Below are 16,971 nucleotides of genomic sequence, written 5' to 3'. Positions count from 1 at the left end.
GCGCTCTCGTGTCCAGGGTAAGTAGGACAGCCTGGCCGGCCCCTGCAGTCTCTTCCCGCTAGGCAGTGTCTCCCCATCGACCTGGTCTCCAGACACCTCTCACCCCGCTGCTCCGTGGTCTGGGTTTCATTTAACACCTCCACCAGGTCTGCGCAGTTTTCGCACATTGTTTAACTGCCGCCCTTCATGAATATATATATATATAAAACCAACAAAAGTTGCAGTTTTAACCCCCTTTAAGTGTACATGTTCGTGGCATTAGTTACATTAACCAGGTTGTGCTGCCATCATCACTATACATTTCCAGATGTTTTCCATCACCCTACACAGAAGCTCATCATTAATATCACATACAAGTAAACTTTTGCTGAAGATAATTTGAAAACAGCTACAACAGTACATCAACAGAGTGCTGCCAGAAATTCAAGCTAGGTCAGAAGAGGATGTGGAATAATGGATATTATTGCTGATGTCATGTGAATCTTGATGGTTTTAAATCAGGAAAGGTGTGTGTCAAGGTTGTATCCTTTCACCTACTTATTCAGTCTGTATGCTGAACAAATAATCTGAGAATTTAGATTATATGAAGAATATGGCATAGGATTGGAGGAAGAATCATTAACAACCTATGACACAGCCGTGTTTACTGAAAGCCTTGTTAGTGCTGAGTTGGTTTCAACCCATAGTGACCCTATATTGGGTTTTTGAGGCACAATTGGTGAGCTTGAACCACCAACTTTGTGGTTCAAAGTGACTTTGCATTCTAGTGCTTTAACCCACAACGCCACACCAGAACTCCTTACTGGAAAGTGTAGGGAACTTGAAATACTTACTGATGAAGATCAACGATTACAACTTTCAGTATGGATTGTACCTCAATGTAAAGAAAATGAATAGCCTCACAACTGGATCAATAAATTATATCATGATAAATGGAGAAAAGAGTGAAGTTGTCAAAGACTTTATTTTGCTTGGATCCATAATCAGTGTTCATGGAAGCAGCAGTCAAGAAATCAAACGACATATTGCATTCGGTAAATTTGCTATAAAAGACCTCTTCAAAGACGTAAAGAGCAAAGATGTCAGTTTGAGGATTAAGGTGGGCCTGACCAAAGGTGACCATGTATTTTCAGTCACCTCATAATGCTTGTGAATGTTAGACAGTGAATAAGGAAGACATAGACAAATTAATGCATTTGAATTATGATGTTGGCAAAGAATATTGAAAGGTGCCAGAAGAGCAAAGAAATCTGTCTTGGAATAAGTACAGCCAGAATGCTTCTCAGAAATGAGGATACGAGACTGCTTCAATAATACTTTGTACATGATGCTTGGTAAATGGAGGATTGGTACAAAAGAGGAAAATTCCCTTGAGATAGATTGACACAGTGGCAGCAACAATGGGCTCAAACAGAACAACAATTGTGAGAATGGCTCAGGACCAGGCAGGGTTTCATTCTGTTGTGCCTAGGGTTGCTTTGAGTTGGAACCAACTCAGTGGTACCTAACAACAACAAAATGATGGTAAAGATTAATTTTGAACTTACCTTTTGCTTGGTACTTGAAACAAAAACTATTGAGATGAATCCAAGTGTTTCAGAAGTCCCATTTTTGTATATATACAGGATAAATAAAATATTGCTCTGGAATCAGAAATCTCATTAAACAAAATTTGAAGCTGTTGTTTGCTATCATATCCTTCATCTAGGTCAGTACACTTCTAAAGGCAATGTTTCTCTTTACCCATTTCCATCTCCACCCATTTCCCAAATGGACTGCTGGACTTCTGTAGGATTAGCACTGGACTGCAGACCACAAGGTTTACAGTTCAAACCCACCAGTTGCTCCTCAGAAACCCTATACAGGGTCGCTATGAGTCATATCCGACTCGATGGCACTAACAATCACAAGAACAACCCATTTCATAAAGAATTCAGTTTTTATCACATCAAAATGGCAGTTTTAACATCCTTGAGGGACTCAAATTGTATACCTTTTCAATGTTCTTTGAATTTAGGGACCAAAAAAAATTCTGAAAGGGCAGGATCAGGACTGAAAGGTGGATGGGATAAGATTTACCAAGGAAATTCTCATAGGGCAGCTCTTGCTACCCTTGAAGAATGTGCAGGTGCATTGTTGTGATGGAAAAATTCCTTGGTGCAACTTTTCTGGTCTTTTGCTCAACAATGCAGTTTTCTGTTCTGTATAATAAGCCCCTGCAATCGTCCTGTGCCCTTCAAGAAAATCTACCAAGGTTATCCCTTTGAAATCCCATAGAACAGTTATTTACCATAGCTTTCTCAGCTGATGTTGATCTCTCTGCCTCAAACTTGTGTAGCAGATCCCCTGTGAAGTCATTGTTTTGATTGGGTCAGCCATCTGCTGATTACAGAGATTGTGTTTAAACCTGCTTTGTTTGGAATAAACCCATGCATGTATGAACTGGAACTCTAATAGCAATACTTTTTGACTTACCCTCTTAAATTTCTGATTGCAAACTGATCTTTCTAATGTCAGAGTGAAGTCCTTTCATTAAAAGTTTTATATCTGTCTATCCTCTTCTCTCATTCACCCCTCCATACCTACCCTTTTTACATTTTAGAGAGGAGAGGGCAGTGTGAAAGAAATTAATATTGAAATATGAGTTGTGCAAAGTTCTGGGCAGACAGGACAGAGTTACCATTTCCTATTGGAGCTGATTCTTTGTGTCGCCATTTTGTGTAGATGGAGTTGTTTACGCCTGGGGCCACAATGGATATAGCCAGCTTGGGAATGGGACAACCAACCAAGGCATTGCTCCCATCCAAGTCTGTACCAATCTCCTGATAAAACAAGTGGTTGAAGTAGCTTGTGGCTCACACCATTCCATGGCTCTGGCAGCTGATGGAGAGGTAAGTGCCCTTTTAAAAAGACAAAATAAAATGATCATATTTGTGCTTGGTACAGTGTGAACATGGTAACCCTGTGTATGTAACTAAAAACATTGTGAGAAAAACACAGTCTTTTCTCTATCACAACCCACATTATATGATCGGGACCACTCTTTGTTGACATTAGAATTCAGTCTTAAAGCAGTTGAGTTTTAAGCTCTTTGCTAAGATGGCAGATCAGATGTTTATGACAGTGTTGTGTACTTTTGTTTTTTATGACCCCACCCCTAAAAGTCTGTTTTGTTTTCAGCAAGTGTAATGAATTCTCCATGGTGGAACATAACCTTACCAACCTTCTAGTTACTGATACCACATGCTCACCCCGCATCTCACAGTTAACTTAAAGGTTACTCATCCTGTCAATTCTGCCTTTGAATCTCTTGTATCATTCTGTTCTTCTTCATCTGTACCTGAGATCAGGTCTGGTCAAATCCTGCCTGGACTTTGCCACAGTCCTGCCCCGAGCTTTTTAATTAGTCTACCTGTGCGATCTTATTTCTGTGATTTTTTTTTTTTTTTTAATGCAAACCAGATCACACCGTTACCCTGTTTAAAAATTCTTCAGTGGTATTACAAGTGCTCTTACTAAATAGGACAGGTTACAGATGAGGAAACGGAAGAAGCTCACAGAGATTCAATGACTTGCCCAAGGTGTTGTGGCTGGGATATGCCGACTGAAGCCTTGATGGGCACACTGGCTGGATGCCCGGATCCAGTGTTTGCTAATCCATGTCTTGGTTAGTGAAATCAGTCCCAATTTTCAAATAAATGGCAGTTGCATTGCAAAGGAGCTTGAGATATTTGGGAAGAAGGGCCAAAAGACTGTTGAAATTAGACAGAAGTTGATAAGTTTTACAGGCTGGCTTTCTGGTTTACTTTAGCCTCAAGTGAATAATGGTGCTGACAGTTTTCATGGTTAAACTAGACATTTCTGTGAATACACTTTCAGGATGTGTTGTAGGCTATTTTCTGTGGACCTGTGGTACATATTCTCTTAAGGTATTCACTGTGGGTTTTGCTATTGTTTGCTGTTGAGGCTGCTTCCAAGATTTGAACTGAGGAGGTGCTGACAGAGGAAAGAAACAATGTTGAAGCTTATGAGGGCCTCTTCCTGCTGACAAGTGAAACAGGAGTCCTTAAAACTTCTAGAGCTGGAGGACAGAGCTCTACACCTTAACTTCTAATTCCTTACAGTCTTGTTTGATAGGATCAGTAGCTAATTAATTGGAAGTTACTTTTGTTTTGTTTTTCATTTTTGTTGCTGTTTTTAATTAGTTTAGAGATCTGTTTGTGTTCTTCTCCCTTAGGAATTTTGCTTTTCAGGTAATCACAGATAATAGGCCCAAAGTTAACATGGGAATCAGTTGAGAGAAGGAAGTTATCATGGGATTCAGTTAAGAGAAGGATGGTGGCTGCTTGCTAGACAGACAGCAAATGAGAACTGAGAGAAAATACTGCCCAGACATCTTCGTTTGTGAGTTCCATGTTATAGCGCAGAACTATAATTGATATTTGGAGCATATAGTATATACCTCATTTCCTACTGAGGATGCTAGAATAAAAAAATCATAGTGGCTGTAATTACAGAGGCCGTAGAGCATCGTGGTTAAACACTCAGCCAGACTGCTTTGGACTCAAATTCTACTTCTGCTACTTACCAATTGTGGAACCTCAGCCAAGTCACTTACCAGTTTCTGTCTATAAAATGGACATGATAATAGTAGCTACCCAGGGCCACCTGACAGGATTACTATGAAGATGAAATCACTTAATGTGTGTAAAGTGTTTAGAACCATTTGGTATATCCTAACTATTCATTTTTTAAAAAACAACAACATCCAAACAAGTTGCCAGTTCTGACTCATGTGGACCCCATGTGTAGCAGAGTAGAATGGCCTCAGAGGGTTTTTTTTGACTGATCGGTAGGTCTTTTATTGAACCACCAACTTACTTTTTTTTTTCATGTTTCATGTGAATTATATGATACTCCACATGAGAGAACTTCAGTTTCACATTCATTCCACCGTATATCGTTTCATTGCCATGTTCCCAATCCCCTCCATGCATCACCAACCAACCAAAAGGTATACCCTACAAACCCGCCCCCTACACTCCCCCTACCCCCCCCCCTTTCTTCAGCACATAGTCCCTGTCCCTCTCCCTCTCCGGATCCAAAGTCCCCAGCCGCCTCTCTGGGTAGGGTCCCGCCCTCGGCCCCTCTCTGTCGACGGTCCCAGAGACCTCCGCTCCCAGACTGGAGAGTCAATCACTCCCCTCCCTGCCACAAAACGCCCACCTTTACACCATCAACCCTCACAACCAATCCTGATAACAGTCATTCACTATCATATCACAATTGACCCCTCTGCTTTTCATTTCATCAGCTCTGCCTAGACAGATTGGATAGTACTCACTGGAGATTCTGCCTTCCTCCACGCCCCCTAGCTCTAGTGAACCACCAACTTTCAGATTAGCAGCTGACTACAAACCACCTGGACCATCTAGGAACTAAATAAGTACTCATTTAATGGGTTTATTTTTGCTTGATGATTGTAATTGTGTGTTAGAGGTAGAATTGTCACCCTTAATATGATTTCTTTTTCTATTTTCCATCTCTCGTGTAGGTATTTGCTTGGGGTTATAACAACTGTGGTCAGGTGGGATCTGGATCCACAGCAAATCAACCAACTCCTCGAAAAGTTACAAACTGTTTACATATTAAGCGGGTGGTTGGCATTGCCTGTGGCCAGACCTCGTCCATGGCTGTCCTGGACAACGGTGAGGTGAGCCATCTCTCCATTCCCTTTCCCTCCCACCACCCCATCAGTGAGATGCCCATTTCTTTATAAGGTGTGTAGGCTAGTTAAGGAGTAGGTTTTTGTTTTGGATAGCTACATTGATAGCTAACTGATAGCTGACTGCTGACAGGTAGCCAGACCACGTTTGCGTCTCAATACCAAGTTTTAATATCCCAAGGTTTATCTGCCATCAAATGTTCTGTCCAGCTAGTTTATGGCTGTTTCACTTCTGATATGGAATGAGAGTGTCTTTAACAATCTGTCTCTCGTACTCTAAACTGCATGTCACCTTTTCCCCTCTTACTGCTTGATCCTGCAAATCCCCAACCTATGTCTGTCTGTCTGCCCTACACCAACATGGTGCTTGGTGCCATCCCGTTTGGTCAGACCTTTTGTCTGTCTGTGTCAGGACTTTTCCTAATCTCTCTAGTCCTCCTGTCAAACCTGTGCTGAGCTTAGAGTAGATGGACCCACTCTCACTCAGATCTGCAGAGGTCTCCACCTTCTATTACAGCTCCCTCTGTGATGGCCTCCCTGTCTGTTCTCTCTCTCTTCGTCCCATCTTCTGCTTTTAGTTTGTTCCCACCATAAGACCTCAGGGAGTATTTGCTCATGTCAGTACTTGTGGAGGATAGACGCATTTTCCACTGAGTAATGTCCTTGACTCTCAGCTCACTCACTCCAGTCATCCTTCATGTTGTGGCCAGCACGATCTTTCAAAAATGAAAATGTATTCATGTTAATGTCTGTTTTGAAACATTTCAGTGGAAACCGTACAGACACAGTCCATTTCAGCAGTATGTTTTCTCACACTTTGTCCCATTACTGCCCCAGGTGTGTAAAGCCTGGTCCACTATGTGTCATCTGAACCTGCCTCTAACACATCCTGTGTCCTCTGCCATCATTCATCCTTTGTTGTTGTTAAGCGGTCTCAAGTCGGTTCCGACTCATAGCCACCCTGTATAGGATTTCCAAGGAACAGCTGGTAAGTTTGAACCGCTGACCTTTTGGTTCAAACCGACCTTGCAAACTAGTGCTTATCCTGCTTCACTACACCAAGACTCCTTTTTTTGTGGTTGTTCAGTGCCGTTGAGTAAGTTCTGACTCATAGTGACACACCCTGTATAACGTTTCCAAGGAGCAGCTGGTGAGTTTCAACCACCGACCTCATGGTTCAGACCAACCTTGTGGTCCAGTGCTTTATCCCTCAGTGCCACACCAAGACTCTTTATTCAATTTCTGAAAAGTCTTTCCTAAACTGTCTTACAAAAGCCAAATCCTTTCTCCTTTCTGTGCCTATAGTGCGTCAATGCGATCTGTAGAATAACACTTGCCACCTGGCTGTAAAATACTTGTATGTGTCCATCTCTACCGTTAAACTGTGACCAGAGACTTTTATTTCTTATACTTTTTTACAGTGTCCTGACATATGTAGGGGTTTACTAAGTGCTAGTGAGCCTCAGCTTTCTTATTTGTAAAATTGGAGTGAGTGATGACTTGCCCAAATCTATCCCAATAATAAGTTACAGAGTAAGAAGAATTGATGCCAAAGTCTGTCATTCTTGTTCCTCAAATATTTTCTGTTTAGAGATCAGTTGTGCAGCACATTCGACTAGAATGAGTGTCAGAAATAGAAAAAGTATCTGATTTGAAGAGCTAGACTCCTTTTATCTTCTCCTTTTACGAGCAGATTTAAAAGCCTGTTCCCTCCCTTTCTCTCCTCTCGGAGGTGTATGGCTGGGGTTACAATGGCAATGGTCAGCTGGGCCTGGGGAACAATGGCAATCAGCTGACCCCCGTGAGAGTGGCAGCTTTACACAGCATGTGTGTGCATCAGGTAAGTGTGACCGGCTCATGGCTAGCTGATCCCCATCTATCTTTGCTGTTCTGACTCAAATTGGAGAAAGATCGGGTGCTTTCTTTTCAATAAATCTTTTTTAGTTATTACCTTGTGCCTTTGCCTTGCACATTTAGCATGCTGTCTTCCCTGTGGCCCCTTGGTTGGAAAGACCATTGGTGCTTGCACAGCAGTCTTGACAAGTAAATTCAGTGAATGGAAAACACAGTAGTGCTAAGTGGTAGGCTTTGAGTGCTTATTTAAGGTCCCAGAGAATGTCATTCCAAACCTTATGATGAAACAGCATTCTGCAGAAGGTGACTTCCTGCTGTTAAGTGTCATTGAGTCAGTTCTGACTCATAGCGACCCTATATAGGATTTTGAAGGTGCAGCTGGTGAGTTTGAACCACCAACCTGTGTTTCAAACCAACCTCTTAGTCTAGCTTATCCCAGTAGTTTTAAATAGATAGTTTCTGGCCTTTCTGTTGTCCTGTCTATGGTAACTATTTATATTTACTTGCAGATTGTCTGCGGCTATGCACACACTCTAGCACTAACAGATGAGGGTTTGCTCTTTGCCTGGGGCGCTAACACCTATGGGCAGCTGGGAACTGGCAGTAAGAATAACCTACTAATCCCAGCACACATCATGGTGGAGAAAGAAAGGTAACTGGACTGTGGGACGTGTCTTTGGGCTACATGTGTGCTGTGGTCATGTTTATAGGACCTGTGCTACTTCTTATTTTGAACAAAGAGTTTGAGTACCAACCAGAATGAACTTGAAGTTGATGATTCTTATGCCCTTTCTAGAAGAAGCAGCTATGATTGATTGCATTAATGTATTTTGGCATCATTCCTATGAACTTATTGTCCATTTACTAGAGAAGTAAAATAGGGTCTATGTTGTTAAGTGCCGTTGAGTTAGTTCCAACCCATAGCAACCCTGTAAAGGGTTTCTGAGGAGCAGAAAGCCTCATCTTTCTCCTACAAAAATAGCATATATGACCAGGTTGAAATTCAAAATGTAGTAGAATTTTCCTTTGAAGCAGCTAATGCTTCTTTTAATTAAATAAAATATGCTCTTGAAAAACGCTGCCTGTTTGAATGTTGAGTGGATTCATGTGTGTTAAATGTGTATTACTAGAATAGATGTTTAACGGTTAGAGTGTTGGCTTCTGATTCTGAGACCTGGCTTAAAAAGCATACTTTAGAAACAGTCAGCTTGACCTGAAGTCCATTGGACTGGAATGTGTAGAGTCCATAACCACCTGGACCCAGGGTTATTATCTAAATGAGCTCTCCTGAGTTCTCATAGAGGCTGAGGGAATTGGTTGTATTTATAAGCAAATGATATATTGGAGGCAGAAATTTTTGTTACTGTCTACTTTTGAAAAATCAATCAATGAAAACTTTATTGATCATGATTGAGTCTGTTGTGCATGGGGTTGTCATGAGTTGGGGGGACCAACTTGATAGCAACTAACAATAAGAAGAAGCCTCCAGAACTGTTAGGCATTTGCCAGTGTGGTGTAGTTGGTTATGCATTAGACTGCTAACCTCAAGTAAGGAGTTCCAGTCCACCAACCACTCCATAGGAGAAAGATGAGGCTTTCTGCTCCCATAAAGATTTGCAGCCTCAGAAACCCTATGTGGGTCTCTTGAGTTGGAAACTACTCGACACCACACAATAATAACACCTTCCTTAGTTAACTGTAGTTTCTATTCCCTTTTTTCGGGGACCCCTCCATAACATGTATCATATGCTCTAACTCAAAATCAGGTTTTTTTAAGAGGTGGGCAGTCTAGAAGGGACAAAACCAGAGCTCTTCTCCTGATCTTTTGGTTTTGGCAGCTTCATTTGGCAGCTCATATCTTTGGAACTTTTTTATGAAGTGTTCCAAGTGTGAATGGTATGATTATATTGTATGGTGTACTGTAGGCTTCTATGTAAAGAAGTGACATGCATTTCTTTTAAAACTTTACAGGGTTGTAGAGATTGCAGCCTGCCACTCTGCCCATACCTCTGCTGCCAAGACTCAGAGCGGGCATGTGTACATGTGGGGCCAGTGTCGCGGCCAGTCGGTCACTCTGCCTCACCTCACCCACTTCTCCTGCACAGACGATGTCTTCGCCTGCTTTGCCACGCCTGCTGTCTCATGGCGCCTTCTCTCTGTAGGTAAGGAAGCTAGGGACTACTTCCACCTAGAGTTAATAAGGCTATCACGTTTTCCTGTGTTATTTGCTGGTAGTGGCTTTTTTAAGCTCTAGAATGTTTTATTCTCAATTTTAATACCTTTCCCCAAATTATATTTTATATAATTTATATATTATGAAATATTTTTATGGGCTTATTATTTTCCTCCCTCCTAAGTTCTTATGCTATACTTAGTTGAACTTACTGCATAGATCAGTGTAATACTGATAAAAATTTACTTGAAAAAAAGTGAGAGACTTGAGAATGTTTAAGGTGACTAGAAAACCTGCCTCTTTCTCTGTCAACCAATCTCAAGTACTTTTATTTTGGAAGGGCATCAAAAAAGAGATATTTTAAAGGTAGCAGAATTCAGGGGTGAACTGCATTTTTTCTTAATATTGTCTTCATTAATAGTCCATATGGTAGAACTTCATATGGACCTTCAAACCTAGAACTGAGCTCACTCATGGAGATCACTTTTTGGCTAAACAATACAAAGGTCTATAAAGTGGAAAAATAGTACTCATGAGAAACATGCTGCTTCAAACAATCAACCATGTGGGACCAAAGGGGCAGAAACTGATCAAAAATAGTAATTCAGAAGGCTGGAAGGAAATACAAATGGAGACAGGGAACCGATGACGAAATGGGAAGAGTACTGTTGCATTGAGGGGTTTGCAACTAATGTCATGAAACAGAATGTAGGTAAATGAGTCAGCGGAAAATGAATTTGCTTTGTAAAGTTTCTCCGAAGCCACAATAAATTGTTCCACCGCAACAACAACAACAACAAAAAATCCATTTATTGACTGAAATATATTAAGATATTTTGAAACTAGGTAGCCATTAACCAGGTGATTCTTCTAAATTGTTCAGAGGGTTAAATGGGTTATGATAGGTGCCTAGAGCTTGAAAAATTAATAAAGTTCTTGACAGCCAAAGTGTGTGTGTCTCTTAGCAACTGATAGTGAAAGGTCGTACTCTGGTATGGCAGACAGCGGGAGCTGTCCCATCAGCAGAGGGCCAGTCTCTGTGATTGTGGAGGGAGGGGCATTTTAGGAAGAGGGAAGCTGCTACTCAATTTAACGTGAAATTGATTGAACCTTTCCTTAAGATTCGTTTTTGCCAGGTTTTTTCATTACAATCTTTTCTTTTTTTCTTTAACCGTAAATTCTGTGATTTAAACCATTTACTTCAGTAAGTGGGGCCTGCACTGATCTAGTCATGATCTAATGTATGTATGGCATGCAGGGCCAAAGCATGGCTGTCCACCCCTTCAGATCTTCAGGTGCCACATTGCTGGGCCTCCTTGTAAGGGATTTCCCTAGGTTTATTAAAATGCATCCTTTTCAGAACAAATATGTCTGAACATTTTTTAATGTTAAGTTTGGGAAAATAAGGTTGCTGAATGTGTCTTCTAGATAACTTCTTTCCTTTCTACCCACCAAAAGTCAGTGGTTTTATTTTTCTCTCAGTTTATGATCTCAGCTAAGTGGTAGGAAGAAATCATATGATGAATTCACACCCCTGAAAAAGGGTTGTTTCAATACGACTAACTGCTAAAGGTGAGGCACTGATGAGAGCTCCTTTGGTGTGGGTGGGTTAGCAGTCATATGCCCAGTCAATTCCCCACCTTAGTTCAATTTTTTTCATTGGTGCTCCTGGCTGCAGAGCCAGGGAAAACCTGACTTCTGAGAAGTGTTAACCACTCCTCCATAGCTGGCGGTGGCGTTTGGGTGGAGGCTGGACCAATGGTATCTCCTTGGGAGATTCTGATAGTAAAGCTCTCGGAGAAGCTCATTTGTGAAGCTTTCCCCCATACGCTAGTAATTATCCCTCTTCTTAAAAGTTGCTCCCATAGCGCTGGGATACTGAGAAACCCAGGTTCTGCCCACACTTCTTGGAAAGCTTAGTCCTTTGATGAAGTTGCCATCATCTTGTGGACAGTCGAAACATATTTCCTGTGTCCACGGCAGCTTTGGTCAGTGTCCAGGGAGAATCTCTGAAAATTTCCCCATTTGCCAACTTCTACTTATTTCCTTCTTTCATATGTATAAAGCACAAGAAAGTGTCCCATGAATTTGTATAAGTGCCTCACTTTTCTTTGTAATAACTCAGTTCTACTTACATATAGTTGTAGCAGCAGTCTCTTTATTGATAATGTGGTTGCATGTTTTTATAAAACTATTCTGTTTGAGTATACATTGTAACTAAGTAAATTTGCCCTGTTTTAGATAGTATACAAAGATTATTGTTTGTGCATTGATTTTTACATTTAAGAGACATGTTTAGATCCCAGATACTTTAGGATGGTGTTTCTTGTTACCTTACAAGTTGCTCTGCTAACCTCAAGGTCAGCAGTTCAAGACTACCAGCTGTTCCACAGGAGAAAGATGAATCTTTCTGCTCCTGTAAAGATTTACAGCCTTGAAATCCTATGCAGGGTTGCTGTGGGTTGGAATTGACTCGATGGCACTTAACAACAACAACAACAACAACAAGAAAGAGTGTGCCTGCATAGCATTGCCACTTTAATGAGTTTATTTCTTGGAACTAGTGTTGTTGATGATACCAATCTTGAAACTGCCTTAAAGCAGAGGAAAGATATTCTTTGTGTTTAGTCAATGAAATGTATGAATTCTTAGACTTACAGGGAACCACTCAAGTTTTGAGACAGTAATTGTATCATCATGGACTACCTGTAACTTTTTCTTTCTCTTTTTTAGATATAAATCTCTAACATCTAACTTGGAGTCATGGTGTAGCTCTGTGTAGAATAAGTACTGGGATGTTAACCACATGGTTGGAGGTTCAAACCCACTAGCCACTCCTTAGAAACCCTATGCAGAGTCTATGAAACTGAACCAACTCTGTGGTACTTAAACAACAATATGAAGGTATTTGTTGTTAAGAGCTATTGAGTCAATTCCGACTCATAACAACCCTATGTAGGGTTTCCGAAGAGTGGTTGGTGAATTCAGACCACTGACTTTATGGTTAGCAGTCTAGTGCTTATCCTACAACACCACACCAAGATTCCATGAAGGTATTTAGCTTTTCCAAATATTCACATTGTAAATTTTTGGTCTTTTATAAACTCAGCGTTCTTACAGTATTAACACTTTGAAATTGGTATGTCAAATAAGGCATGAGTTCTTGAAAGAAAGCTAATGGATATATCTAGCTTGCTAACAATTATGTTTTTGAAGATTTTCAAGTTTTCTGTTTGTGTTTTCAGCTTTCTGTGTTAATAGTGTTTGTTATCTGCAGAGCATGAAGATTTCTTAACTGTTGCGGAGTCACTAAAGCAAGAATTTGATAGTCCAGAAACTGCTGATCTGAAGTTTCGAATTGATGGGAAATATATTCATGTCCATAAAGCTGTTCTAAAAATCAGGTACTTTGACATGTCCTTCCAAAAAATAAAGTTGATCCCAGCTGATAGGAACTCCACAGGACAGAGTAGAAATGTCCAGGGCTAGAATTTTTACAGGGGCAGACTGCCACATCTTTGTCCAGGGGAGTGGCTGGTGGGTTTGAATTGTTGGCCTTTTAGTTCACAGCCAGGCACACAGCTACTGTGCCACCAGGGCTCCTTTGCATAAGTTTAGGGACATAAATAATTTTGCTTTCTTTTTGCCATCTTTGTTTCTTTTTATGTATACAAAATGGAGACTGATAGCTATGGCAGCAGAGAGAATTTTCACACTTACTATTTTTTCAGATAGTATCATTCAGTTGCTTTTAAGAATACTAGTTATTCCACAGTTGTTATTCAAGAATTGTGCGTGTATGTGTGTGTAAACATGCTCGCACACTTTATAGGAAAATATAATATAGAAACATACTGTTTATGCATACATACTGAGTCCTGGCATGGCACTGCAGGTTAATGTGCTAGACTGCAAGGTCGGTTTGAACCATATGGTCAGCGGTTCAGGATTACTTGCCACTCCTTGGAAGCCAAATACAGACAGGGTCGCTGTGCATCAGAACCAGCTCAACAACTCTTAACAACATATGTCTGTACATATATATGGTGTGTTTTTTTTTAAATTAGTTTTTTTTGTGTGTGTGTGTGTGTTGCTTTCTTTCTGATTTATTTATTTTGGAATGCAGCATAAGGATTTAGGATTAGGACTACGGCTAGGTTTAAGATAAACCTAAGACTTGATATAGTGTAAGGGTTATAGTTAGGACTAGGATTAGTGTTAAGAATGAGGATTGGTCTAGGTCTATGAGTAAGGCTTGGTCTAGTTTTGGGTTACAGTTAGGTTTATTTGTATTTATTTTTCTTGAAATATACTTGATTTCCTTTTCATTCAGAAGTTCTGTAACTATATTATTCCGTCTTTTTATTTTATGGTGGACTTTTTGTCTTGTTGCAAATCACTATCTCTGGTTCCCATTTTCACTCTTATAATCCTGGTGTGGCACTGTAGAATAATCACTGGACTGATAACCACAAGGTTGGAGGTTCAAACCCACTATCTGCTCCTTGGAAACCCTATACATGGTTGTTAGAGTCAGAACTAACTCATTGACACTAGCAACAATAGGTTTTACTTTGACTAGCTCCTCTCATGCTCTTCCCTCTTGATGGTCCTAGAATCCTCTGTTCCTGAAATGACATATTAACTGCTTCCCCCGTTTGGTTACACCTCTTCTACATTTACAGTTATGATAATCACCATTAGTCCTGATAACAGTTACTTACAGTTGAATCATAAAATCCTATCCCCATCATCACCTGACCCATCTGGTCAAGAGGAAAACTATTCAGTGGGAATCCTATTTTATCCTCCTTGTTCCGACCCTAACCGCCTTCATGAAAACTTGTAAGCCAGTCACTCTGTGCCTTTATAGCCCCCCAATTTTGATAGCTGAAGTCTAAGTTGCCTGTCCCTATCAACCTAGTGTGCCTAGGAGACAAGCTTGATCATAATGGTTGGAATTTTGGGCATCTTCATCCACACGCACAAATCCAATTCATCGAGTTATAGCAATTTAAGATTGCTGCCTGTATCAAACTTCTTTATCATCATCTGATTGAGTTCTGGTTAACAAGCCATCCAAGATATGTCAAAGGGATGCTATCTGATCCTCCCACTTCAGGCCAGGTGTCTACTTCACTCTTAACTCTAGCCCCCAGTGGCTAAATCAGTGTCCTTTGGCTTGGGTCTGATCACCACCTTTTGACTAATAGTTGAGCACTTAACCATTTGTGTAACCCAGGGCTTCCCCCCACAAAATCCATATTCAGAAATCATTTCTTTATGCAATGGACTTACATGTATAAATACAATACAAACAGACCTAGTTAGTTATTCTTTTTTTTAAGTTTTTATTGTGGATTATGTGATAGTTTACATGGGAGAAAGCTTTACATTCATCCTATCGTATTTTGTTTCATTGCAATGATTACAGTCCCCTCCATGCATCATCAAACAACCAAAGGGTACACCTAATAGGCCTGCCCCCTGGCCGTCAGCACACAGCCTCTCTCTCTCCCTGAGTCCAGAGTCCCCAGCCACTTCATCTGTCCACTTCATCATCTCTTCCTCTATTTCTGGCGTCACTGCTTCTCTGGGTAGAGTTCCGCACTCCACTCTTCTCACTTGATGGCCCTAGGGACCTCCACTCCTGGACTGCAAAATTAATCACTCCCCTCCTTTTGTTACAAAACATCTACCTTTACATTTCCAACCCTTACAGTCAGTTCTGATAGCAATTATTCACTATTGTACCACAAGAGTCTTATCCCCATCTCCTTTCATCAGCCCAGTCCCAACAGATTGGAAGCCATTCAGTGGAGATTCTACCTTCCCCTGCTCCCTCTGAAACTAGGCTCCCTCTTGAAAGCTTGTAAGCCAGTCACTTCTTGCCTTTGTAGCCCTTCCCCCCTTTTTGGTAGCCAATGTCTAAGTTGCACATCCCTGTCAACTCTTGTGTACCAAGGGGTGGGAATGATCCTTGCTGTAGAGATTTGTTCCCTCTTTTGAGCTACTACATCCATAAGTATAGGTCAAGTTCATCAAATTGTAGCAAACTACTCTTTTTTTCCTATTCTTTTTTCTTCTAGTCAAGTTCTGATCATCCAGCCATTGAAGCAAGGTCAAGTGGGTACTTTCTGCAAGTATGGGTATTCTTGTGCATTTCCCCTAACTTCATGTCAGCTGGACACTTCACTCTCCACTGTAGCCCTCTGTAGCTATGTCACTGTCTCTGGGCCCAGGAGTCCCAAGGTCTTGTCATACTGCTAGCCAACCAGGTCTCAATCCAAGTTCACAGGAGTCTATTGAACATGTAGTTAGTTATTCTTGAAATATGTGATTATTCTAATAACAGGCTTGAGAGAAGAGCTAAGGGAACAAACAGGGCAAAGCAAAGAAATAAAATAGATGACTGTTTTGAAGATGAGTCATTAATAAGGCAATAGAACAATAATGAGTTTAATGTAGTTCAGTTCAGTGAACCTTTAAAACATATTCAAGAATATGCTGATTAAACCCCCCTCCAAGAATGACAATCAAATGGAATACACGAGTAGGCACATAAGCTTACTGGCAACTGTGTAGGTCTACTTGTAAGTGGAAATGGGGGAAAGGTAGCAATGAAGATGTGGGTTGAGTTCAGTCATGTTCCATAGACTCCCATTGATGAGATGAGAGAGAGAAGAAGAAGGACTGGTTGGTCCAAAGTGTAGTGAGACTTGGGGACTCCTGAGCCCATAGAACCTAGCTATGGAGGGTTAGAGCTGAGAGTGAAGCATCCTGCTAATATGAAATGAGGGAAAACTCACCAAGAACACCTAAACTTGCAGATAGTACCCATTTGACCTAGCTTGACTGGCTTGATAATCAGAACTTGACTAGAGGAAGATAAAGAAATTTGATAAAGGAAACAAGTGTAAATTGCTACAATTTGAACTTGACCTATACTTATGGATGTAGTAGCTCAAAAATACCTGAGGGAAGGAGTCTTCACATCAAGGATCAAACCTATTCTCCTCTGTACACAAAGTTGTTAGGGATGGGCACCTCAGACATTTGCTACCTAAAATGGGGTGGGGGTGGGGGGGGGACTATAAGGGCACAAAGTGACAGGCCTACAAGTTTTTAAGAGAGAGTTTAGTTTCAGAGTGTGTTGGGGACGATAGAATACCCACTGAATAGTTTTCATCTTGTCTAGATGGATCTGGTGAAAGGAGAT

At 40.9% G+C, this 16,971-nt stretch overlaps 1 protein-coding gene across 1 annotated transcript in view; it reads left to right on the top strand.

The window, feature by feature from the left end:
• The window catches only part of RCBTB1 (regulator of chromosome condensation (RCC1) and BTB (POZ) domain containing protein 1), a 29,994-nt gene that overhangs the window by 4,967 nt on the left and 8,056 nt on the right, over nt 1-16,971 (top strand). The window contains exons 3-8 of the mRNA XM_006837648.1: nt 2,725-2,891; nt 5,555-5,713; nt 7,458-7,565; nt 8,089-8,231; nt 9,551-9,741; nt 13,030-13,156. Of these exons, the coding sequence (XP_006837712.1) occupies nt 2,725-2,891; nt 5,555-5,713; nt 7,458-7,565; nt 8,089-8,231; nt 9,551-9,741; nt 13,030-13,156 (895 nt within the window). The remainder of the gene's footprint in view (nt 1-2,724; nt 2,892-5,554; nt 5,714-7,457; nt 7,566-8,088; nt 8,232-9,550; nt 9,742-13,029; nt 13,157-16,971) is intronic.

This window comes from Chrysochloris asiatica, unplaced genomic scaffold (assembly GCF_000296735.1).
Source record: "Chrysochloris asiatica unplaced genomic scaffold, ChrAsi1.0 scaffold00022, whole genome shotgun sequence".
Taxonomy (NCBI): Eukaryota; Metazoa; Chordata; class Mammalia; order Afrosoricida; family Chrysochloridae; genus Chrysochloris; species Chrysochloris asiatica.
This window is presented reverse-complemented; position numbering and strand designations above follow the sequence as displayed.